The sequence below is a fragment of the Microtus oregoni genome, unplaced genomic scaffold (genome assembly GCF_018167655.1).
Source record: "Microtus oregoni isolate MIOR12 unplaced genomic scaffold, Mior012 000060F_ref0000265, whole genome shotgun sequence".
Classification (NCBI taxonomy): Eukaryota; Metazoa; Chordata; class Mammalia; order Rodentia; family Cricetidae; genus Microtus; species Microtus oregoni.
The window spans coordinates 11,408,582-11,435,664 of NW_024543870.1; the positions used below are offsets into that span (position 1 = coordinate 11,408,582).

The window sequence follows — 27,083 nt, forward strand, 5'->3', positions numbered from 1 at the left end:
TGCCATTTACATGTTTCCCCAGCAACGCCAGCTCCATCTATTTCTTCAGTTTCTATTGTATCACTAAGGAAAAAGCCATTATTCCTGGTCTTGGGTGAAGCATGTTGGGAGTTGGTCTCTCACTCTTTGCTCCTTATCACCTGCAAACACTCAATGACACAAACCTGATGTTGCAAATGTCATTTGTTTTGTTTTACTTACACTGGAGTTGCTTCCTAGTACACTTTTGGCAGCTGGTAATTGCCCACTAAGGTCTCTCTAGTCTGTTGTTTCCCATCAGGAGTTTATAGTTCGGGACTAAGGGAGCAGCAATCACTCCCTTGTGATCTCAGGTTCCATGGACTAGGATACAACTGGGAAAAACAGTGCTCACGAGTTCTCTTGGGCTTACAACATCGTAAACTTTCTAGATGAAAAAGCTTATTTCTTTAGGGACTTCGACTTTTTAAAGCAGTGCCTTGTTAAATAACAGACAATTTCCCCCTTGCTAGAATAAGGCTGTAAATATTTTCTTGTCCAAAATCTGTGTTTGTGTCTTCTTCATTATGCTTGTCACCAGGCTCACAGAACACTCCAGTCAGGACTTGACCATAATCCTAAATTTTCTTTGGGTTCCCATAAGATCATCAGTGATGCCAGTCAACAGGGAGTAGCCTAGAAAACTACGCCCCACTCCCAAAGAATGGATTATGGATGTTTGTCTTTGTTTAGTGTGTTGCTTACAAGTTGTTATGGATAACAGTCAGGAAATAAGCTAAACAATGGAGACTAAATTACATACATTGCTATGGCATTAAACATCGTTAATCAGAATCCCATGGGTATGGTGTTTTAGTTTGCAGGTGTGCATATTAGTTAGTAATGCCTGCCCTCCCCTGCACTTTCTCCTTCTTTATCCTACTCCTCTGATTTTTTCCTCCACTTCCTCGTAGATCTCCTCAAGATACTGAGCGGTTTGCACTGGCCAGAGGACAGATATCATTATGCATTTACACTCAAGTTATTAATTTATAAGAACAACTCTAAGAACCTGTATGCAATTCATCTGTTAACTTTTCATCCCCAAAGTGGTGGTTAGGAGGCAAAGACTTTGACAGGTGAATAAGCTATGAGGTTCTACAAACATAACCTAGAAAACTCCCTGTCCTTTGCTCAAGTCCCATGGTTTTTTACACTGAAACCCAGAAGAGGGCTCTAATGGGGATGCAACAGTGCTAGCACCCAAGCCTTGGATTTCTGTAAATAGAATTAAAAACAGCTTTTTTATAAGCCAGCCAGTCTATGGTAATTTCTTAAGGCAGCCTGTACTATGACAGAAAATGGTTAAGAAATAGGGTGTTGATATTGCCTATACCTAACCTTGTGGAATCTGCTTTGCAACTGTTCAGAGCAGAAATATTCAAAGAATTTCTAGTCATATGCAAGAAAAACAATCTTGGTGAGAGCTCAGAGAGAAAAGAAGAGCTATAATAAGGGTTTCTATACTCAAAAAGGATACTCAGGTAATCATGTACTTAATTTTTATACAACTACATGGTTCCATGGAGATAGACTTTTGAGCAAGGAGATCTGAAATTTTGCTGATGAGATTTCTAAGCAGAACAATGAAGGGGCAACTTTATTCTTTCAGGATGGCTTATGACAAAATTCAAGAAGAGAAGTGATTTAAAGATGGAGTTGTTAAACAAATAGAAATCAGAATCAAATGCTCGGGGAAACTGAAATTTCTGATTTTTCAGGAATAGAGATGAGACTTGAACAGAGAGCAGAAAGACCAAAGAAGACAGAGAAAATGAGATAAAAAGGTGATGCATCAGATATATTAAACTCTTTAGAGCCACACTATAAAATATTTACATGTATAGATGGGATACATTTCAAGGCAAGGAAAGAAAGACCTCGCAGACGATTCAGAATTCAGCTGGGTTACCTTTTTCACTGCGGGATCAGAATGCTTAGGGTCTTGGGACTGTGCTTGTCAAAGAGCAAGACCAAAACACAGATAAACCATAGGTGGGCCAGGCTTGCAGAACTGGAGCAATGGTGCAATCCTTGGACTAGCAGAACTGTTCATGGGTGATATTCTGGCTAATTCTATACCAATTTGACACACACTGCATCATTTGAGGGAGGGAACCTCAGTTGAGAGTGCTTCCATAAGATCCAGCTGTGGGTACTGCCATCCCGGGGCTGCTGGTCCTGGGTTCTATAAGAACGCAGTCTGAGAAAACCATGATGAGCAAGTCACTAAGCAGCACTCCTCCATGGCCTCTGCATCAGCTCCTGCCTCTAGGTTCCTGCCCTGTTTGAGTTCCTGTGCTGAGTGTCTTGGATGATAGACTGTGGTACGGAGTGAGAGCAAGTTGAACAAACCCTTTCCTTTCCAACTCGCTTTTGGTCCTGAGGATCTCCATAAAGTTCTGTCATATTTTGTGAAAAAACAAGCCTTAGAAAATACTGTTTCCTAATATTAAGAATTTATTTTAATAACATTATAAAACTGAAGGTCCATAAATCAGAGTGGATGGAGTTCTGCTTTCTAACAATTTGTCACAATTGCTCCGTAAATAGTATTTGATGTTAAATATGCCATCCAACCCAGGGACTTGAATTACGTACAATGTACTCCCCCTGCCCCATATACCCATTTTAAAAAGATGTTTGTATTTTATCAATAACAATACAATGGACATTGTGGATGGATGTAACAATATTCCATTAGATTTTTTTTTTTTTTTTGATTTTTCGAGACAGGGTTTCTCAGTAGCTTTTGGTTCCTGTCCTGGAACTAGCTCTTGTAGACCAGGCTGGCCTCGAACTCACCGCCTTTAATCCCATTAGATTTTTTAAAGGAAGATTAATAAAATATTTCTATTGTTTCTAAAGTGACTTAAACTTGTGTACTAATTTTAAAATGATAATTTTTGACAACTACTTAAACATATGCAACATATTTTGATTTGTTACTCCCATATTTGACCTATTACCCCCCCCCCTTTTGTCCCTTCTTACTTGGGACTCACTTCTTTCAAGATAGTTCCCCCTCCTTTTCATATCTTGTTTTGTGTATAGGTCTTTGGAACATCTCTCTCTCTCTGTCACACACACACACACACACACACACACACACACACCACTACTGTATAATATCTTACCGTGTGATTAGAATCAAATCAAATGGTTTTACTTATTCCTGTGTGTTGTAGCTTTGTGGCTAAGTTAATAAACTTCTAAGAGTGTAACTGTTTCCTGCCAGTGGTTGTATGGGAAAGGGGTTCTGAGATAATCCCATTCCTCATTCCTGAGAGACGCAGGGCTCCTCTGTTAATCCATTTTGACTCTAGGGTTTGATCAAGTGTTCCTCCTACTTTATGATCAAGTAAAAATGCTTCTACCCAATCTTTCTTCCTCTCCCCCCCCCCTCTCTCTTTTTGGGGGTGGGTGAGTCAGACTTGTGTCTTTCTTAACCTCCATCATATTTCCTTTCATATAAGAATTTATAATAAAATGCTCTCACATTTGACCCCACGTAGTAACTGCATCAATAAAGACTATTAATGCCCTCTGCCAATGGATGTGTGATGATTTCTACGTTTTTCTAACACATGCATGTAGGCCATAAACTTTATTGCATATGGTACACGATGCAGCTTTTCAAGCTTCTTTAGTCAGTTCCTATTTCTTTGACCACAGAGTACATGCGACTTCCTCTTCTTCAGGTCCACCCACTTCTCTGCACCATAAACCACTGCGCTGGACTAAAGATAATTGTTCCCACTCTTATCAGAAGGCTCATCTAGATTCCTGATCTCTTTTCTGTTTTCATTTGTCCATTTCTCTATTCAACAAGTATTTATTGAGCAATGTTAATGTGCTTAGAATATTGTGGATGTTGTGCAAGATGTTTTCCTTACCTTTGTATGGATGTGTTGGTGGGAACATTTGTGTCTCTTAATGGCACGATGAATCACACCATCATTAAAGAGTCAGCAAAGGAGGAAATTGACCATTAACTAAAGAGGATGTAATAACATTTGCTGTATAATTAGGCATCTCTTCAGTTATGTATCCACCTCGTTAGGCAGGGTGTGCCTCTACTATGTTTGATGTGGTGAAGTCAGACACACAGACGGAAACAATAATTTTCTAGAGAGCCCTTTTTTATTGCAGAACTTGATCCTCCTATGTTTTCCATATTTTAAGACATTATCAATCACAGCATATAGAAGGGAATCCCACATCATACTCTCTCTTGCCCCGTTTCTTTCAGACAGGCCACTCTTTATTAATGAAAACTGTTAAAGTGTGTTTTGTTGTATATCTTGTGGCTCATTCTTGTGTACAGTAATACCAATGGTGCCAGAGAAGCAGCTGAGAATTCACATCTTATCTACAAGTTGGAGGAAGAAAGACACACACACACACACACACACACACACGAGCCTAGTATAGGATTTGGAAACTTCAAATCCCACCCCCAGTAACACACCTCCTCCCAACAAGGCCACACCTTCTAACCCTTTCCAAATAACTCCATGAACTGCTGACCAAGTGTTTAAATATATGAACCTATGGGCACTTTCTTATTCAAACCATCACAGGGGTAGAGCTGTATATTCAAGTTTACAGTAATAAAATGGGTATGTGGCAGCCACTCTCATCTACACCACAGTAATTTAGTAATTATTATGAAAATAGTCTAGGAAGGAGGCATGTTGGTCCCTAATGTCTCAACATCTATGAGGATTTTCTCTATGTCTTTTCTGGCTCACTCTACTCTACTGCATATATTATCTAGAACAAAGCTATACTGAATTTTTCTGCACAGCAATAATGTAGATAGGTGGGGGAAATAAGAAGAGCTATTATTTTCAGAGAATAACATTAAAGAAGATGAAATATAATTTTCCCACAGAAGACTCTTCCTAGTTTAAGGTACTGACAATGCCTTTCAGTTTTCTTTACTCTATAATTGATTTTTATTACACATATTTTCAAAGAGGCTCAAAGCTGTACAAAAGAAATAAAAGCTATACATATGGATTCTCTTCCAGAAATGCATAAATTAGAATTTTAATTTTTGCAGTTGGTGGACTCCCTGGCTAGAATATAAAAGATCTTGGGTTTAATTCTCAGCATTGAGAAAGCAAGCCTACTTACTTCACAGTTTAATTCTTTTCCTACTCTTTCAGCTGCCATTGATAGATAAGGAATGCCTTTCTGTTACATGAACGTTGGTCATATCTCCCTAAGCTGACCAGGGACAGTGCCCCGATGCCTTGCCTGCTGAGTCACGCTGACATGCAGACCAAGTTTTCCACTAGAAACATTTGTTTCTTGTGTGCCTCAGGGCTTCTATTACATCCTGGTTTCTTAGGCTGTAGATGAGGGGGTTTAACATGGGAATCATAATAGCATAGAACACAGAAGCCACCTTCTCCTGCTCTTGAGATCTTTTGGTCCCATGAAGTACATACATGTAGCAGACTGTTCCGTAGAATATTGTGACTGTGGTCATATGGGAGGCACATGTGGAGAAGGCCTTTTTCCTTCCTGAAGTAGAAGACATCCTTATAATGGCAGCCAAGATATATGTGTAGGAAAAGATGACAGCAGATACAGAGAAGACTAAGTTAAATCCCACAAAGATTGTCAATACCATGATATTAAGATCAATACTGGAGCATGATAGGTGGTGCATCGCAGAAAAAGTGATTAATGGCATTGGACTTGCAAAAGTTTGATAAGAAAGTAAAGGCTGTATTTACAGAGGCATTTAAGAAGCCCATAGAGTATGAACCAAAAAGCAGTAGAGTGCAGAGTCTCTGGGACATGATGACAGGATAGCGCAGTGGGTAGCAGATGGCCACATAGCGGTCCACAGCCATAGCAGCCAAGATGAAGCAGTCACTAGTTACAAAGGTACCGTAGACCAGTAATTGAACTATGCATCCAGTGAAGGAGATGGATGGCTTTGTGCTCACAAAATTCTGCAGTGTTTTGGGAGTGACAGCAGAGGAATAACAGAGGTCAACAAAAGCCAGGTGCTGCAGGAAAAAGTACATGGGGGTGTGCAGGGAAGAATGGAGTTTGATGAGCAGGATCATGCCAACGTTTCCCACTAAGGTGGCTGCGTAAATCACTAGGAACACCACAAAGAGGATGTGCCAAGACTCGTGCTGTCCAGCAAATCCCAGGAGAATAAATTCAGTCACTTTGGTGTCATTGCTGTGTTCCATGGTTGGTAGAAATCCAATATCAGCTTAAAATTGGCAAAGAAAAAAATAGAGAAAAGAAGCCCATTTTATTTTGATTTTAGAAATGTTATAATATTTGGTTTCATAATGACTTCAAAGAATAGTTTTTGAATGTCCATATTTGTGGGCGGAAGTGTGTATGCATGTGTGCATGTATGTGTGTGTATACCACAGGTCAACCTTAGCTATTGTTCTTCATATACCATCCATCTTGTTTTTGGAACAGAATCTCACACTCTACTTGGAACTCATGGGATTCACTGGTGGACTGACTTGTAAGTCAGAAATCTTCTAGCGCCATCATACTGGGTTTTCTTTCCAATGTGTACCACCATATCTGACTTTTTTTCTTATTAGTGTGCCGGGAAAAATGAGCTTACTTTGCTGACTCAGCTATACCCTTAGCTCCTGCAGGGACACTTTATGATATGCTTAACTTAGAATTTAAATACTGATCTTTGGTACTTGAATGATTTCATTCACATCTTGGGGAAATTGCCATTACATTTTTGGCTAATTGTCATTTCTATTAATATATCAATTGAGGTTTATGAAAATATGCTTATTTCATTAATGAATCGTTCCTCTTATGGTTTACATTTTGATTAAAATTCTGTTCACTCATGTCAGTTATTGTATATAGGAATCTCAACTTCCATGTGCAGTTCTATATGACCTTGTTCAACTCACGTGTCCTGCTTGCCAGCTATGCTCTGGCTATCATATCCAGTCTCCCGCCAATGTATCTATTGAGATAGCTATGAAAAACTGATTTTCTTCTTCATATGATTTTCAAAAATTCATGAAATCCAAGAGAAGACTTCAGCTCCGTCAAAATTCTTTACCAGTTCTATGTAACAAGATAACTTCCTGTTCTCAACTCTGTGTAGATGGGTTAGTGGAGTCCAGAGCCTGATGTCCCCCACACACCATACTTCGGTAGCTTTACCTCACTGCCTCTCACCACAGCACTCACCTGCGTCCTTGTGAGTGATGCCAAGATTGGCCACAGCTTGTCTCCGTGTCCAATAACCCACTGTGAGAATCTCTCTGTGACCCGCTCCTAGGAGCAGAATCCCCATGTTTGGAGGTTACATCACACACATTGCATATGATCAGACATCGCTAGGACACATTCTCTAGCAGATACCTTGTCCATTGCTGCTGACAGGTGTGCTGGTTCTCATGCCCTCACTTTCTCATGAACTTGGTATTTATCCTACAAATTTGTCCAGGAAAATAAGTACCTGTTAGTATTTTTCACTGCATAAAAATGTGGTTATTTGATCATGTTCTTAGTTTTTCAGTATTTGACTTTTCAGTAAATTGTCTGTGGTATATGACAGTTTTTTTGAGCAAATAGCATGTGTAACTCAATAATATAATTTTAAGTTCGTATAAGATGATATGACCTTTTGAGTAGCAGTCGCTAAGGAATAAGAAGAAACACCTCTATAGCCACGTCTGGGATCTATCTAATCTGGAGGTTTTCCTCAGTATCCACATTCCTCCATGTACGATGGGTTATCTGCTAATCAAATAAATGATGGGAAGAGAATGGCCAATTACCTGCATGTTCTGAACAGCAGTTGCTTCTGAAACTTCATTTGAACTCAGACTTGTACAGAGGTACAGAGACTCACTGACCTGTGCTTGAGTTCCCACTGCTTCGGAAAGACAGAGAGCATTGCCCTCTCTAGTTCAGTTTCTGTGCTAGTAAGAAGGCATCACGGAACTACTTAAGAGAATACATTGACTGTAGCACCACTGATGAGTAATGTTTAGAGACAAGTTTAACAAAGCCACCGTGGCTCCGAGTGAGATAAACATGCACACTTATGGAAAGGTACCCACATCATAATATATAACAAAGATAGCATTTCAAAATGTTTCATAGAATTTCACTTTTTTCTTCATAGTTTTTATTTCCCTACAAACAAGTTCAGGAAAAACACAAGCCAAATTTTTGATGATTATTTTGAGATATATAGAGATAATTAAACTTCTAAGTTACCTAATCTATTTTATTTATTTACGTTTGAGACAAGGTCTTTCTATGTAGCCCTGATTGTCTTGGACCTAGCTATGCAGACCAGGCTGACCTTCAATTTATAACAATTCTACTGTCTCTGTCTTCCAAGTGGTGAGATTGTAGATTCCTTTTGCACGCTAAAATAGCTTTAACATTTTTGAGGAGGAAGAAGGCAGCACCAAAGCTTGCTTTCTAGCAATGCTAGGCTGAAACAAGCTCTCTCCTGTGAGGTTCCCACCACAGGGAACTCAGCACTCACTCATGTAGACGTGAGCAAGGCACTGATGGAGTTCACTTACATTCTGTCATTCAGTTGCTTGATTCTTTCATAATCGTCGCCATTCCTGGACAAATCAGGGAAACTCACTTCCCTTTCTCCATTTGTACAAGGTCACCAGGGAGGAAATGGCTCCTGGTCTTGAAGGTGGAACATTCTGGAACTTAAGCTGACCCTCTTTGCCATACCACATTACCTGCTGCAATGATACTCAGAAGATGCTGGAAACCTCACTGGCTTTGTTTTAACCTCACTATTTTTGCTTCCACAGTTTGTCTCTGTGATAGGTACAGGCTGATTGCCCATCAAGACCTCCCTGAGTGCGTTTCCCTCATGAGAGAGCTCATAGTTAGGGCATAGGGGATCAGTATTCTCTTGAGAAACTGAGGTTCCAAGGACTGGGATGCAATTACATAAACAATTTTCACAAATTGTATTGCTGAATGAATTTTAAGTTACTGGAGAGGCCATTTTTCCCTTTTATTTTCATTATTGAATTATTTTTTGCTTGCCTTTTGGTCTGTTGCTTTTACTTAACAATCTTTTGTTTTTTTCCTATTAGAAGTCAGGTTGGGCATCATTCCAAACACAGGACTAAGAAGTTGTGTTTAGAGCCAGGCATAAAACTTTGCCAATATATTTATTTTAAAAAACCATGGAATTCTGAAAAACAATATGTATATATACAACCTAGTTATAAGGGCATAATGTAGACTTGGTGTGACATTAGAGACTCAGCTCTGTGAGAAACAGCACCAATTTCCACAGTGGCTGAAGCAGTGGAAGGAAAGGTTGACAATTTGCAACCACTTCAAAGCCTTCACCAGAACTCTTTTGTACCAGCAATGCATATCAGACCTCTGTCCTCCAGATTCATGAGGCATAATTATCGGTTGTTACGAAGGAACAAGGCACCAGGAAAGTGCCATAACACAAGCACAGTTTGGTTCTAGCAAGATGATAAAATCCGAACCATCCCATGAGCCTCTTAGAGCAAAAGAGAGAAATATTTGAAAATTCCATCTTCTTCTAGGATGTGTTCTTCCTTTAATTAGGACAATACATAGGGAGAATTGTTGAACTCCTGAACTTAATTTGATCTTTGGAGGCCAGAATTGTATTAGGGATTGAAAATTTAGATATAAGTCACTGCTAGGTAATATATAGTTCAATAGAAATAATAAAAAGGATTACTCGTGTATAGATTTTTAACTATCGACCCCGGTGCTCTGAGTTTTAAATCAACCTTTTTTGTTGAAGATTTTACAGAGTTTTAATCATACCCAATATGCTTACAAATCTTGAGGATTTTTGCAGAATAGTTTTACAAATCTTGAGATAAGATTTTTACCCTAGCAAAAGTTTTAGAGAGTTAAACTAAAATCAAAAGAAAATTAGATGAGTTGTAATCGTCCCTACTGGTAATAGTTTGTCCCCCTTTTTTTGTCTTGCTCTCCTTTCTCTGTCATACAGCACATGGCTAGTCTCATATGGAACAGAGAGAGATTTTGGAAGAAACCTTTAAACAAGCATGCTTGGGTCTAGGGGAAGGGGAACTATACTCTAACTCTAGAGCCAGGTTTTAATTCAAGTGGGGTGGCTTAAAACAACAATCTAATTAAACACACCTGAATCCCTGTAAAGCGGAATCTACTAACTGCAAACAGAAAAGGCTTAGAGATAGGAACTTTTTGGGTCCTGGCAAAAAGACAGAGGCTGTTGCAGGAGGAAGCTGAGAGAAGCACCAGCAGTGAGGAGTGTCTCCATGTTGCAGCTGGCCTACTCCTTTTCCCTTCTCACCTTCTAGGACTCACTCCCAGCTCCTTCTTTGCAACACACAGATCCATCTACCACAACTTAAAAGCTTGTGGAGGAGGGATATCAGACAAAAACATATAGGGTTTGGAGCAGAGAAATAGGGAATGGGGAATCTCTTTTCATTTCCCAGATAGCTTACAGCATTTGTGAAGGCCCCAAATAATATTTAGATTGATTATCTAAGGGGTGTTGAAGTCAAATTTGATTTGAAAAGCAAATAAATTTAGATCCCTTCAGGTCAGTGTCAGATGGAGAGGCTGGAGGTTTACTAAAGACACATTCCATGGATGACAGAAAAGGAAAATGTCACTGCAGTCTGTAGTTGTGGGTGTCCCCAGGACTCAGGGAGGATCAAACAAGGACCAGGTCGTTAGGGGCGACAGACTTAGCCAGGCTACATGAGAGAAGGCGAGAATAGAAACCGAGCTCTAGGAGAAAGGGTCCCTGTTTAAAATGCAGTATCAGGGAGATCTATCTTTCTCCTTCTGGACACTGGGGCCACCTATTTTGTCCTTGTAAGCAGAGGTTTCTCTGTCCTGCTTTGCCCTGCAGCAGCAGCTTCTAAATGACTCAGAGGCTTAATATTAATTATAGAATGTTTGGCCTATAGTTTAGACTTATTACTAACTAGCTCTTATATTTAAATTAACCCATTTTTTAAAATTGATCTATGTGTTGCCATGTGGCTTTAACTTTACTGTTTCTCTGGCATCTTCCTTCCTGGGCTCATATCTCTCCCTGACTCTACCCTTTCCCCCCCCCCCCCCCTTTATCTCTATTTGGCTTTCTCACCTAGATCTATTCTGCCTGGCTATAGGCCAAATCAGCTTTATTATTTAACCAAGGAGAGCAGTACATATGCACAGTGTACAAAAGGATTTCTCCTCCAAGCAGAGGCAGTCACCCTCCTGTTTTCTTCCTTCCTAATAAATCTTTTGTATGAGTTTTGTTGTATGGTGTGACTTTGTGTTATTTCTTGGCTACTGGCTGCCAGGATACCTCTCCATCTGAGCTGTAATTCTTACAGGGATGAACAGTAAGATGAATACTACCCTAACCGTGACAGAAATGGATGTATCCTGTTCACTTATGCCTTTACTTTTCCATGTAACCACAGTTCTCTCAGAAGGGTGTAAGAAATGAGTTGCGTGTGTTTTGCCATAGCAATGAAGACACTTGTGAAAAGGTGACACATTCCCAGTCTTCCCATTGTATTTAGCTATTCTTTTCTCTGTGCCATTTCTACTGCAAACTGTTTAATGCTGTAATACCTCTTTCTGTAGAGGTAAGTTTATATTTTATATGGTCAGCTCTTTCTTCTCCTTACCGATGTAAAATAAGGTTGGTGATTTAAGCCTGTTTTTATATAAGAAGCAGATGTTGTATTTATCAACCAGTCCTTAGAAAACACGGGGTTCCAGGAGGACAGCCACTTCATTGGATAACTAGTGGTATACCGTCTCACTTAATGGTCTCATCCTTGTTGTCTTTGTGCATTCTTTGTTCACTAAAGACTATGTTATTGAATACCCCATAAATTCAGGTCAATTAGTACATGCTAGGAAGAAACAGATGGATTCTTGTCTTAAGGGAGATTGAACTTGAGTGTTTTTCATAAATAAATTAACAGTAGGATGAGTCATTGTTGATTAGAATTTTGACATAGCTGTCAGAGAGTTAATTTACAGTATTGCCATCTAGTAAGTGTACCTTGGTGGTCAGATTTGCATTGGAGTTTGATAAACATGTAATCATTCGGGAAATGAGTGGAGATCCAGTGGATGCTAAGAGCATTTTTTAAACATTTATTTTAATTTTTTATTATTAATTAAACTTATTCATTTTTTTTTGCAGTTTCCTGACTGCAGTTTCCCCTCCCTACCTACTCTTTTCCCATGTCCCCCATCTACTCTTCCTCTGTTTCTGTTCAGAAAGGGGCAGGACTCCCCTTGTATTAAGGCTGGGCAAGGCAGCCCAGCATGAGAAATATGTTCCTGGAAGCCAGTCAAAGCCTTGGGGACAGGTCCTGCTTCCACCACTAGCAGTCCCAGAGAAGATCAAGTCACACAGTGGTTGCACAGCCAAGGGCTGTGTCTAGCTTGGGGAGTCTTGCTGAATAGAGGGAAGAAGCATTGTACAAGCACAGAAACAACAAATCTGGGCTGATAGGAGTTCATAGACTCTGGACCAACAGCTAAGGAACCTGCATGGGGCTGGCCCTCTAATGTGTGACAGTTCTATAGCTGAGAACATTTCTGAGAGCAGAACAGTCAGCAGAGAGGCCTGAGTGAATGGTGGGATAACAACCCACACAGTGATAGTGTGATGAAGACTGTGGGAGAATGATCTGAAGCCATTTCCCTGACCAACTATAAAGCAGGGGGCTCCCATTTGGAGCAAACCGTTTTTCATCAATTCTAAAGCGGTTTGTCTGAACAGAAGTGTAAACTATTTGTAAATGAATAAGGCCTGGTAAAGTTTTAAGACCACCTATTTCTTTTTTTTTTCCTTGACCCAAGTCTTTATTCTGAGAGCCTAGATGCCCTTCAACGGAAGAATGGATGAAGAAAGTATGGAATATATACATATTAGAGTATTACTCAGCAGTAAAAAACAAGGACTTCTTGAATTTTGCATGCAAATGGATGGAAATAGAAAACACTATCCTGAGTGAGGTAAGCCAGACCCAAAAGAGGAACATGGGATGTACTCACTCATATTTGGTTTCTAGCCATAAATAAAGGACATTGAGCTTATAATTCATGTTCCTAGAGAAGCTAAATAAGAAGGTGAATCCAAAGACCACCTATTTCTATATTCTCTCTCCTGAGATAGAAATGGAAAGTGTTGGGCTGGAGCGAAGGCTCAGATGTTAAAGACTAGGCTCACTACCAAAATATAAACGAAACGAAACAAAACAGAAAGTGGTTATACTGTGGTTTTTCAAAGGTAATTTTAGGCTAGAAATAAAACAAAGGACTACATAATGAAGAAATGTGTCTTCAAATTCCACGAAGTGTAATGAACATGAGACCAAAAGCATAGAAGGGATAATGTGAATCAGAAGATAGCCTTAAAATAAATAAATTTATTCCACTGTCATATTTTTGTGACAATTTGAATCAAATTTATAAATAAACTCCCCTGGATTTTAGGGAACTTATCAAAGGAGAAAAGGAATGAGAATCAATGTTAACATTGATTATATATATATATATATTCACAGATTTTTATAGCTATAAGGTATATTTGGAAATATTTGAAGTAATATTTTCTAAAGCTTACATATACATGTTGATTGTCTTTAGCTGTTTTTGCAAAGTCCTTTTCTAGAGTAGTACAAGATACTGGTCAGAAACCCTATTCTAAAGCAAATGAGTTTAAGAAGAGGTCAATTCCTACTTTATAAGATCTGGTATATTAATGACATCAGACATAATTTAAAAACTCAGTGTTTTATATTTCATAATTATTAAATGTAATCGAACAGTCTTAGCCATGATTTGATGTTGCAAATTTTATTGAAGTGTATCCAATCTAAAGGATCCTTTTCCCTATGGCTTTTTATAGCATGTTTTACCTTATTTCTTCCTATGCTGTAGATTGGAGATTTCAACACAGGGAGAGGGGAGGAAAACATGAAGGAAAAGGATGGTTGAGTTGGGGGAGGGACAGAGAGGGATAGAAATGAAAGAGATATCTTGATAGAGGGAGTCATTGTGGGGTTAGGGAGAGACCTGGTGCTAGGGAAATTTTCAGGGATCCACAAGGTTGACCCCAGCTAAGACTTTTAACAATAGTGGGTAGGGTGCCTGAACTGGCTTTCAAATTGAGGCACTCTAATTAATAGAACTTTCATCTAACTGTAACTGATGGGGACAGATGCAGAGATCCACAGTTAAACACTGGGCTGAGTCCAATCAAAGAGAGGGAGGAGGATTATATGAGAAAAGGAGTCAAGATCATGATAGAGAAACCTACAGGAACAGATACCCTGAGCTAGTGGGAGCTCACTGACTCTGGGCTGATAGTTGGGGAACCTGCATAGGACTGGAAGTTGGTGACAGTTCTGTGGCTTGGACAGTCTATGGGCCCCTGGCAGTAGGACCATGTTTTATCCCCAGTGCATGAACTAGCTTTTTGGAGCCCATTCCCTATGGAGGGTTACTTTGCTCATCCTTTATGTTGTGGGGAGAGACTTGGTCCTGCCTCAACTTGATATACCAGGCTTTGTAGACTCCCCATGGGAGGCCTTACCCTTTCTGAGGAGTGGATAGGGGTTGGGAAGTAGTGGGGAGATGGAGGAGTGGGAGGAAAGGAGGGGGAACTGTGGTTGGTATGTAAAATAAAAAAATTAAATTAAAAATTTAAATAATATGGAAGTCACTTTCAAATCCTCAGAACTATAAATTGGAATCATATAGAATGCTACCAAGTAAAAGTCTCATGTGGAGGGAGGAGGTTTTCTTTCTCTCTACAGTACAGGGAGTCTTTAGAATGGTGGCCATGATGCCTATTTAGAGAAAATAATGACCAGCACAGTGAATGTCAAGTCAAATTTCAAAGATAGCAAGAAGCCTGATGTTGGTATTAAAGCTGGAGCATAAAATGCACCAACTGGAGGAAGTTCACAAAGAGAGCAATTGATAGTGGACTTGCAGCATGACTGAGAAGTGTAAGGATTATGTGTACAGCAAAAATTGTTTGCCCATTGAAGTAGGAACCGGCTACTCTCTGGATATAAACGTTTTAGGGCGTGACTGTGGGTTAGTAAAGTCAATCATAGATGGCCACATAATGTTATACTGCCAGAGTTGCCAGGAGGTGCCAGTCACTGGTTGTAAATGTACTATATCCCAACAATTGTTTTACCATCTTCTATATGATATGGATCTGTCTTCTACCACAAAGGTTTGCAGCATTGTCAGAGTGATGTCAGATGTGTAAGAGGTATCAACAAAAGCCAGATGTTGTAAGAAGTGCCTTGGACTCTGAAGTCTATCATTGGTGTTGATTAGGAGGATGTTTCATTGTTACCCACCGTGGGTAGCATGCAGATGACCATGAGAAAGACACACTGAATATCACCCTGGACCCTAAATCCAATGAGAGTCAGTGATTCAGTGACATTTCCCCAAATCACACACCTTAGATAGAACTAGACAAGTTGCAGGACAAGAGAGAAATCTTGGTGGCCTCTTTTGATATAAAGATAGTCTTACCTTTCACAATATTTTGGAACTTAAAATTTCCTGACAAGCATTATCTAGGAGGTTTTACGCTGTTTGAAGATATTTTTTAAATATTTTTGAAAGGAAATGATCATGATCATATAAGCAGTTCATTTGAGCTATGGATCTATTTAAAGATGAAGAAATCTTCATAGAAGAATATTAATGTTTAATGTACATTTCAAAGAAACATAGATTCATATTATTTTCCATATTTACACAGTAAAATATTCAAATATGATTTTTGTACCTTTTCAACAGCTTCAAGTGTTTCTTAGTCATCTTTTATATTTATGTTTTATTCCTGGTTTTTGGAAAGGTGGTGAAATCTGTCCTATTAAACTTCCCACCAACTCTTTCTTACCATTTAACTGACTAAAGATACATGAAAAAGAATCATGTTCCACTCAGTATTGCCTGTTCTCCTAATTGCTGGGATTAAAGGTGTGTACCATCATTCTAGACCCTTACAGAAGTTTTTAAAAATTTTACTTATGAAAATTGATAATATCATAGTTGTATACAATGTATAAAATTCCACTAAACTTTATAAGATGGGGAGAAATACTATAATTTAACTTTTTATGACTACTTTCTCAAAAGAGGCTCATAAAATGTACAAAGCATCAATACTTTAGTCAGATACCTGGATAAAACCATTAGTAGAGTGCTTGAATAGAATGTGAGAGATCTTAGATTTAATTCCCATCACACACAAAGAAAATCAAGCTGATTTATTTAATAATTTAATTGTTTTCTATTATAGTCTTTTAGATGTCATTGTAACTAAGCAATGTCTCTGTGTAGCATGAACATTTGCCACATCTCCAAAGCTGACCAGAGACAGCGCCCTGATGCCTCGCCTGCTGAGTCACGTTGACATGCAGACCAAGTTTTCCTCTAGAAACATTTTTTTCCTGTGTGCCTCAGGGCTTCTATTACATCCTGGTTTCTTAGGCTGTAGATGAGGGGGTTTAGCATGGGAATCATAATGCCGTAGAACACAGAAGCCACCTTCTCCTGCTCTTGAGATCTGTTGGTCCCATGAAGTACATACATGTATGAGAGTGTTCCATAGAATATGGTGACAGCCGTCATGTGGGATGCACATGTGGAGAAGGCTTTTCTCCTTCCCGCAGCAGAAGACATCTTTAGGATAGCAGCCAAGATAAATACATAGGAAAAAATGACAACAGATACAGTGAATGTCAAGTTAAATCCCACAAAGGTCGTCAATACCATGATGTTGAGGTCAATACTGGAGCATGATAGTGCAAGAATTGGTGGTACATCACAGAAAAAGTGATTAATGGCATTGGATTTGCAAAAGTTTGATAAGAAAGTAAAAGTTGTATTTACAGAGGCATTTAAGAAGCCCATAGTGTATGAACCAAGAAGCAGTAGAGTGCAGAGTCTCTGGGACATAATGACAGGATAGCGCAGTGGGTAGCAGATGGCCACATAGCGGTCCACAGCCATAGCAGCCAGGATGAAGCAGTCACTAGTTACAAAGGTACCGTAGACCAGTAATTGAACTATGCATCCAGTGAAGGAGATGGATGGCTTTGTGCTCACAAAATTCTGCAGTGTTTTGGGAGTGACAGCAGAGGAATAACAGAGGTCAACAAAAGCCAGGTGCTGCAGGAAAAAGTACATGGGGGTGTGCAGGGAAGAATGGAGTTTGATGAGCAGGATCATGCCAACGTTTCCCACTAAGGTGGCTGCGTAAATCACTAGGAACACCATGAAGAGGATGTGCCAAGACTCGTGCTGTCCAGCAAATCCCAGGAGAATAAATTCAGTCACTTTTGTGTCATTGCTGTGTTCCATGGTTAGCAGAAATCCAATATCACCTGAAAATTGGCAGGTATCAACTAAGAACAGTTTCTCATCAAGGGATGGTGCTTTTAAGAATTCCTCCCTTATTAAGGAATTACTAAAAAGAACATTAACCAACTCATTTCATGAGGCTAAGACAACATAAATGCCAGGATAAATTCAATATGAGGAAAGAAAGTTAAAATTTCACTAATTTGGGACTATAGATGCAAACGCCTAAATCTAGCCGTGATTAGAGAGATGAAAGCTGACATCAATAAATATCCATTCCTTTTCCTTCTAGGTTTGCACTTAACTGATAAATTAAAAACAAAGTGTATTATATGGGTACCAAACTATCACTTTTAGTCATTGGTGGAAGACCTAAAATGAGGAACAGATTAGAAGTCATGTTTTAGGTACATGTTTTAGGTCATGGGCTTCAACAGGCTGCGTGTTCTTTAGATGAGAAGGAACAGAACTTGCAGGGGTGTTTTCAGAGTCACAAACCAAATGTGCCTTTTCCCTTGTCTAGGGATAGAGTAAATAAAATTAAGAGAAGAAAACCTCCTGTAAAATGTATTTGTAAGAAAAAAATGAATAAAGGAAAGTCATTTTTTCTAAGTTATCAATATCAAGTTATATTTGTCTAAGGAATGAGAACATTTTTAACATTAGAAAATTAGTTGATACAATTTTCTGTGTTAATATAGTAAAGGTCAGGAGCCATATCATGTCCAAAAGTATCAAACACTATTTGGCAAAGGCTGACAATCTTTCTTGGGAAACATTAGAGGACATGAATGGGGATGAATGATGTTACCCTGGTAAATGGTTTCATAAAATTTCTTTAGTGAGCATCACCATTACCAAAAAGTCATGAGTAGTAGTGCCTATAAATGAAGGATTAATACAAGATTCCTGAGGTGATCAAATATATATATATATATGCACACATACACACTCAATGGTTTTTGAGGTTCAAGCTGGCAGAAAAGATATAAAAAGAAGTTAAACATAAATACACAGGAAGAATGATGACTATTTTTATTTTTATGTAATCCAATTTTTCTGAAGTAATAATCTGACAAATTGTTAGTAGGTCTAATAAAATTATTTGATACTAGGCTAATACATAAATATTTATTTTATGGAAAAAGAAGGCAATACTAAAAAAAATGATTTGTACTATAACTCAGCTCTGAACTCCGTGTGCTATAATATCAGTCTGTTAGTCAAAGTATGTCTACTTGATGACTATTCTGGAGGAAATCAACCACTTTCTGGTTGGATCTGAGAAAGATTTATGGGCAGGAATACAAATGTGTTACCGTATACCTGGTCAAAAGCCTATGACTGGGAGAGTTGTGGTTCTTATAGGGGAATTTACTATTGACGGTTTGCTAAATAAACATCTAGTCAAACTGCCTTGGAAATACTTATGTTTATACCCACAGACTTCTGTAGCATGGAGCCCTAGTTAGAGAAGCCTCTTTTAGTGTTTGGTGGGTGGTGGTCAAAGCCAAGGCTCATTACTCATTAAAGTGTGGAAAGTGAGGGGCTTCTTAGTGCTCAGCTCTAAATGGGGTGTCTGCATCACCCATCTGAGCCCCAGGGAGCACTGTGGAGCAGTGAGTGGAGAGACCACAGGAGCCGGAGGAGTGCTCTGAAAGGCTGGTTTCCGGATGTGATGTGGCTGTTACAGTCATAAACACACAATAGCTAGGATCACTTGCAAAACTGTTGCACACAAAACACAGGAAAGCAAGAGGAGGACTAGTTGGGAAAAAAAGAATTTTAGCAGGAGTGGGAGGGGATGAAAGAAGGTAATGAGGGGTGGTGGGTAATGAGGTGTGTGCGTAAGAAACTGTAAACCTCAACAAAACCAAACCAAACCAAAGCAAAACAACAACAAAGCTACAACAAAGAAAACGAACATTTCAGCCAGATTTAAAAATCTAAATGTAAATATAGCAGAGTATATTTATGTTTTTTATTAAGGAAATAGTTTTGCCTAATGCTTGAAGATACAACCACCGATTTCTTGTATGAAATTGCAGAATTGTATCATTATATTTTCATCATATTAACCTATAAATTCTTTGTAGTTCCGGTTACATATTTGAGGAGATTTTATGTACAACTTGACAATTCTATGTGGAACTTGAAGGGAAAAGTAAGTTGAGGGAACAACTTGTTTTGCCACACAGAAGAAGTTATTATGAAATGGTAATTATGAAGACAGCATGAAACTGGCTTGAGAGTAGAAGAGCCCGTCACTGAAGCTGAGAAAAACTGTGCAGGCTTCCAAAGAAAGGAGGCAACCAGCACTCCTATCCAGCTATGATGCCTATAAACCACGTCAATGGGCAGCATGGCATGCATACTTTGACAGTACCCACAGCTCTATAATTGGACTTAAGACCCACTCCACAAGAGAGAAACCATGCCTGGCACTGGAAACCTAGACAACTACTCAGAGCTAGAGAAGCCATGGTTATTGGAGGAGAATCTCCAACCACCACTTTACTAAACCAGTGTAATCCCTAATGATAATCTAAACATTTGTCCATCTGCTCACAGATAAGTGCAGTTTTTACCCCTAATCAAGGAAACTTCTCTTTGCAGCAGATGGAGACCACTACAGAGAACCACGATCAACAAAAATGCCGAGTTGTGGAGCTCTGTGCCAGAGGTTACATCTATAAAATACGCCTGTACCGAAGGCCCTGGGGACATTATCGAAGAAGGGAGATAAAAGCCGGAGGATCAGGAGTTTTCTGTGAGATTCTGTCTCCTAGATGTGTCAGAAGCTCCATACATAAAGTCTCACCAGCATGACTTTCCAAACATGACACCAATATGTAAGTCAGAGTGGACAGGTAAAGTCCATGAGGTCTCAAACCTACTCAAGGAACAATGGTAAACGAGGAAATGCTGCACATTAGCACCAATGGTCAATCGGGAAAAACATGCATACAAGTGACAGTGTACCAATTGAACAGGCTATATTACGTGCATATATATATATATATATATATATATATATAGAGAGAGAGAGAGACATATATACCTATAATATACATATGTAATAACAACTAATGAAGAAAGAGGCTATGGATTTGAAAGAACAAGGAAGGGTTTGTGTAAGGGTTGGAGGGAGGAAAGGAAGTACAGAGTCACAAGTGATGTTAAATATGTTAAAATATACTGTGGTGCTATAAATGCTTCCGAATAAAGAAATCATGTTGAATTCCAACTTTATGCCTTACTAAAATTGTTTTCTAATGTATTATAGACTTCAACACCTATTTTTTGAGAAAAGCAATCTTGACTACTTGTGACTTAGCAATACAGAAAAGATTTAGATAAATCATACAACAGAAGTCATGACTCTAGGAAATTCTGAGGCCACAGATGGGGTTCACAGGGTAGGAGTACTTGCTGTGCAACCGACAAGGTTAGATCCCAGCATCCATGTAAAAAATTGAACATTGATGCACAGGTTCCTATAATCTACATAGAGATATAGGGATTGCTGGGGCTTGTTGGTCACTAGCCTGGATCCAGCTTAAATTAGAGGCCTCTTTTCAAAGGAATAAGGAGCAAGATGGCCACCATCGTCCTCCGGTGCATACATATACCCACTCAGCCATATCCATACACACCACTCACACATAGACTTCTACCATCTACACACAACATTTGAAAAAATAAATCCCTATTAAAACACTCAACAGTACCAAAAGAAATAAGATTGGAATTCAGCTATGCAAATTTTTTTCAAAACACATATAAATATTAAAAGTCCAGTATATATATATATATATATAATTTCTATAAATTCATCTAATAGAAAGTTTTATGAAAGATATGAACAAGACAATTGTGAAGAAAGAAAATCTAAATGTTCAACAGGATTATGTAAAGATATACAGCATTAATCAGAGAGTTAAATGTTAAAACTTCATTAAGATGTAATTTTGTTCATCAATTTAAAGTGCTAAGTTTTGGTGAGAATTGTGGATACAGAGGAATAAATGTATTTTTAATTAGAAAAGCAAATTAGCTGTTATGTTGAGGATATTTTGCAAACAGTCAACATAAACCTATGTTTCTACTAGCAAAATCTCTAGTGAAAGGTAAATATTATAAATAAATTAATGACCACATACAATGGTCATTCATACCCATGTACATTTATGTGCACACCCAAAGTCTCACTTATTGGAGAGACGATTCAAGAAAAACCAGCAAGTGAATTGGTACATTTGTGAATTTTCCCACGTAACCCCGAGTTAATCTAGTTTCAGCAAATCTCCTTTATTCAGCTGTCAGGGATGGCAGGCAGAGCTACGGGCAGCTCCATAGGTGCTAAGGTGAGTTTTGTATAAGGAAGTCTGTAGTGGTGGGCACAAAGCACTCCATGTTTGCTGCTACCGTGGGCTTCATTGGCTCTTTGAAATACCACGAGATAAACAGAGCAGGGTACATCGGAGAAAAAAATATAATCAGGGCTACTATTATCATTTTGACTTTAAGTAATATATAAGGTGACAGTTTTGTAGAGCTCAAGAAATAAGACATATGAACCCACACATGTGCACAAGCAGGCACACACACACACACACACACACACACACACACACACATACACACACTGAGCACAATGAAGGTATTTGCTAATCAAATGAATTCAGACTACCTGAGTCTTCTGAGCGAGTTAACCATATCCTTCCAAAGCTTCATTTAACGCCACCATTGTTCAGGTGTCCAGGCACAGATGGACTTGCTTTTGATTCTTACCCAGAGTTTCATAGTGACAGGAGACTTCGCTCTCTCAGGCTCAGTTTTGACTCCTGTAAGACGGGGTCATGGAATTTCTTAAGGTAACACGTGCAACCTAGTGATTAATGAAAGCAAATGTTTGGGAACAAGGATAGTGAGACGGTGGTAGAGTCATCTTCAGACTGATATATGGACTGTCAAATTAATACGAATATATAGACTTATGGAAAGGTGCCCACATCATATTGCACACCGAGAAAAGGGTCTTATAGTTTGATATGGACAGTGTGAAACATTCAAAATATATTTTATAGAATTTAACATCATTTCCATGATGGCACCAGGGAGGAAGTGGAACATTCTGGAACTTAAACTGAATCCTTTCATTTCCCTACCTGTTGCAACAATGCACAGATGTTGGAATCCTCACTGGTTTTGCTTTCTTTAAATTGCTTCCAGAATCTCCATGGTTGCTTCCTGAATCATCTCTGTGCTGCAGGCACAGGCTGATTGCCCATCATAAAGACCTCCCTGAATGTTTCCTACCCAATAGGGAATTCATAGTTGGGAATAAGGGATCAATATTTGTTCCCTTGAGAAAATGAAGTTACAGGAGCTGAGATGAAATTGGGTAAGCAATGTTAAGAAGTTATGTGTTGCTGACTAAATTCAAAATTTTTAGAGAGATCAGTTTTTTCGTTATTTTTATTATGAACTATTAGCTTCTTTTTCTGTTATTGTGTTGCCTTATTACTTAACAGTTATTTGTTATTTCTTGCTACAAGTCAGGATGAACCTGTTTTTCAAACGTGGATATAAGGCCATAAACCAAGGACATTGAGCCTATAATTAGGGATCCTAGAGAAGCTAAATAAGGAGAACCCAAAGAAAAACATATAGGCATCCTCCTGAATATTAACCTTCAGCAGGTGATGAAAGGAGACAGAGACAGAGACCCACATTGGAGCACCGGACATAAACCTCAAGGTCCAACTCAGGAGCAGAAGGAGAGAGAGCACGAGCAAGGAACTCAGGACCGCAAGGGGTGCACCCACACACTGAGACAATGGGGATGTTCTACTGGGAACTCACCAAGGCCAGCTGGCCTGGGTCTGGAAAAGCCTGGGATAAAACCGGACTTGCTGAACATAGCAGACAATGAGGACTACTGAGAACTCAAGAACAATGGCAATGGGTTTCTGATCCTACTGCACGCACTGGCTTTGTGGGATCCTAGGCAGTTTGGATGCTCAACTTACTAGACCTGGATGGAGGTGGGGGTTCCTTGGACTTCCCACAGGACAGGGAACCCTGATTGCTTTTCGGGCTGAGGAGGGGGAGGACATAATTGGGAGAGGGGGAGGGAAATGGGAGGCGGTGGCGGGGAAGAGACAGAAATCTGTAATAAATAAATAAATTTAAAAAAAGAAAAAAAACATGGATATAAGGAATTGTGCTTAGCTCTAGATATAAAGATTTGCTATTGAACTCATAAAAACATGGGGTTTTCTGGAAAATATGGAAAATTTGACAAAATTTAAGGGCATTAGAGATGCAGCTTTTTTGGAGAGATAGCATCACAATGGCCACAATTTTGCTTAAACAAAACCCACAATTGTTCTTCCTTTATTCACTAGGAATTTATTTCCCAAAGATATCCCTACGTAAAGAGAATGTTACACGTTACAGAAAATATTTCAACTTGAAATCTTTGGGATAAGAAACTGAAGTGCATTTGTTTATAGTGCTGTTATGAAATCCAAGTAAATTGGTCTTCAAGGAACAAACTAACTCTAATGAGCTGGTAGCTTTTATTTTACCTAGCAACTCTGGAAAATGGAGTTGTCAAACATGCTGGCTGTTTATCCTTCAGAAAATGTCTGCCACACTCCAACTCTCCCATGTCCTTTCAAATTAAGGGTAAAACAATAATGGTAAGAGTGTAATGTCAGCTACGTAAATAGGCGCGCTTTAACGTGGAAGCAAAGGCTTCCTGCCCTGAGAAATCCTACACTTAAAGGTGCTGGTCTTTGAGCATGGAGGGAGGGATCCCTCTCTCCTACTGTCTCACACTGAACTTGGTTCACTGCATGTGAAGTAGAGATTGTTTTATCCTGGTTCTAAGATTGGTCCTTCTTCCATGGCATCTCTCAACTTCTTGCCTCAGAAACATCTTTTAAGCTATAGAGGATGACTTATCAGAGGGAATATATATATATATATATATATATATATATATATATATATATTGATAGTAACAATACCCAAAAACCTTCAGCCCCCTGGAGGGAGGTAGAATAAATATCACTATTTGTAACAAGACAAGCAATTTACTAATGCTTGTATTCTCCCTATCTAAGTTTCAGACTTCTTCCAGCTACTTCCTGTGGTTTTGGATGAAAACTTTCAAAAAATTCAATAAACTACCCAATTTGAAAGAATGGTTCACACCCACAGAATTCACCCCTCCCCTCTGTGGTGCCATTTTGACAACATCCAAGATTTCAGCGATCTCTATAACCACATATCATTTATACTAATTGGCTAAAAACCTTGAGGCCCCTCATAGATTTGATATATCAGACAACTCTTTTGAGTTTAATGTGGAAATCTCTGTTCTTCATTGACCTGGATCAGAAGGTTTTTTTTTTCTTTGAGTGACAGATCCTCTCCTGAGAGAGAGAGAATCAGGAGATCAGAAGATATGAAGATACAAAGTTTGAGATCAGAAAGTATTACATAGCCACATCTCATGGCCAGCAAGTTTAAGTAGTACAGCATCTTATTTATTATTTTCAGGGGTAAACAGGGCAATGCTAGTAGAAGCCTATCATACAAAGGGAGAAAGCCATCAGGAGGCTGGCTATGTCATACAAAGGGAACCCAAGGTATCCCATTATAACACAGGCTGACCATACTGTGGCCTTTGACCTGATAAATCTAGTCTCTTCAGAGGAAAGAATGACATTCATGGAACGAAAACCTTAACTCCTTTGAGGCTCTGACCTTAGACACAGACTGGGCCTTGCCAAGTCTGCCCCTGGGCAAAGACACACAGCTTGGGTTTTTTTTTTTTTTTTTTTTTTTTTTTTTTGTCCTTCCATCAGGGTCTCTGGGAAAGCCTTGGATTGGTATAACGCTAAACCGCAGCAATATAATGGCATTAAGAAGTAACATCATTTTGATATGATCATGATTAGGTCATATCATAAGTCACCTGAATGAGATTTATATCTATTTTTCACAAAACACATTGGTTCCCTTCTCCATTTTATGTTGTACCAGAATACAATGGCACCAAAAAGAGAAATAATTTTGCAGGTGGCACAAAAACAGGGGAGAGAGAGAGAGAGAGAGAGAGAGAGAGAGAGAGAGAATATCCCTTACAGCTGGATCTTATGGAGGCATCTTCTCAATTGAGGTTCCCTCCTTTGAGATAACTCTAGTTTGTATGACAAGGTGATATGAGACCAGCCAGCACAGAAACTCACAATTGTCTGTAATTCCTGTTCTTAGGAATCCAGTGCCCTCTTCTGGCCTCTGCAGGCACCAGATACCCACATGGTACATAGATATGTGGAAGCAAAACACTCATGCCCATAAAAATAACAATAAGCAAAATTTACAAAATTTTGTTTATAGAGAAAGTTAACTAAATGGCTAGGATAGCATTGTACATGCAAATATGATTTTATCATAGTAAAAGGATAAAACAGCAAGGGGTCAACAAGTGGAGTGTTTAGTAAAAACACCAGAGGAAACCAGCTGTAGTAATTACATGCTTCTCGGGGAAAGTTCCTCTCTGTGGTAGGTCAGTGTGTGTGCAGTATTCTCAACCTAGGAAGCTCACCTCAGTCTCTGTGTCCAGAATTGCACTGCAGCCTCAAAACAGGTACAGATCACCAAGAGGGCCAGAAAACACTTTTAATCTCTAGCCTGAACTAGCACAGTGTATTCCAAACTCCTCTAAAACATCATTCTGTTGAACTCTACATGGGATGCTGGCTTACCGATGTCAGATTACTGATAGTGTGCCTGCCTTATCATTTGCTGAGAAGCAAGCGATTCTGTCTGTGCATTCTTTGTACAGTCCCTTGTAATGAATACCTAACAAACTTGTGTCAACAATTCTGTGCTAGGTGTAAATGAATGTCTTTCCTCCTTTAACACAGACTCAATTTCGGTGTTAACGTGCAAACATATAGCAAGATGAATCCCATCTGGTGAGGTGTCAGAGAGTACCACAGGGTTTATGCTGAGCAATGCCATCCATAAGTCTTACCTCAGTCTTGGTCAGAATTGTACTGGGGCTTGATAATGTGTATCCAATAGGGAAATCAATGGGATTCCAAAGGATGCTAAGAGTATTTTTTTTTTTGAGTGAGGAAGAGAACTCTCAGCAGAGACAATGAGTGCCGGGATGGCACTTCATACAGCGATTGTTGCGGGAGGTCCTCCCACTCCTCCAGCCTATCACCGCTGAGGTACCAGCCCATTGGGGCGTGGTTTCTCTCCCTTTAAAAAAGCGGCCACTTCCCTCTCCTCTCTCTCTTCACTTCCTGCTCCGCCTACCTAAGAGTTGGCCTATCAAATGGGTCTAGGCAGTTTCTTTATTAATAAGAAATCACTCCCACATCAAGCGATGGTGTAATGACCGTACTGAAGTAACTGAAGCCATTCTCCCGGCCTACTACAAAGCAGGAGGTCTCTATTTTGTCTGTTCTAAAGCTGTTCATCTGAACAAAAGTGATTTGTATGTCCTTTGTAAATGAATGATCAAGAATAAATTTTATGGCCATCTCTTTCTCACTTCTCTCACTTGGGATAGAAATAAAAAGAGGTTGTGAATTTAAAGTTCATAG

General features: G+C 39.1%; 1 protein-coding gene and 1 pseudogene across 1 annotated transcript; both read right to left on the reverse strand.

Moving 5' to 3' along the window:
• Positions 1 to 5,320: 5,320 nt before the first annotated feature.
• LOC121439364 lies at positions 5,321 to 6,239 on the reverse strand (annotated as a pseudogene).
• A 10,276-nt stretch (positions 6,240 to 16,515) lies between these two features.
• Positions 16,516 to 17,445, reverse strand: LOC121439367 (olfactory receptor 5AK2-like). The gene has a single exon (XM_041639881.1). The coding sequence runs from the start codon at positions 17,443 to 17,445 to the stop codon at positions 16,516 to 16,518; it is 930 nt and encodes a 309-aa protein (XP_041495815.1).
• Between the last annotated feature and the right edge of the window lie 9,638 nt (positions 17,446 to 27,083).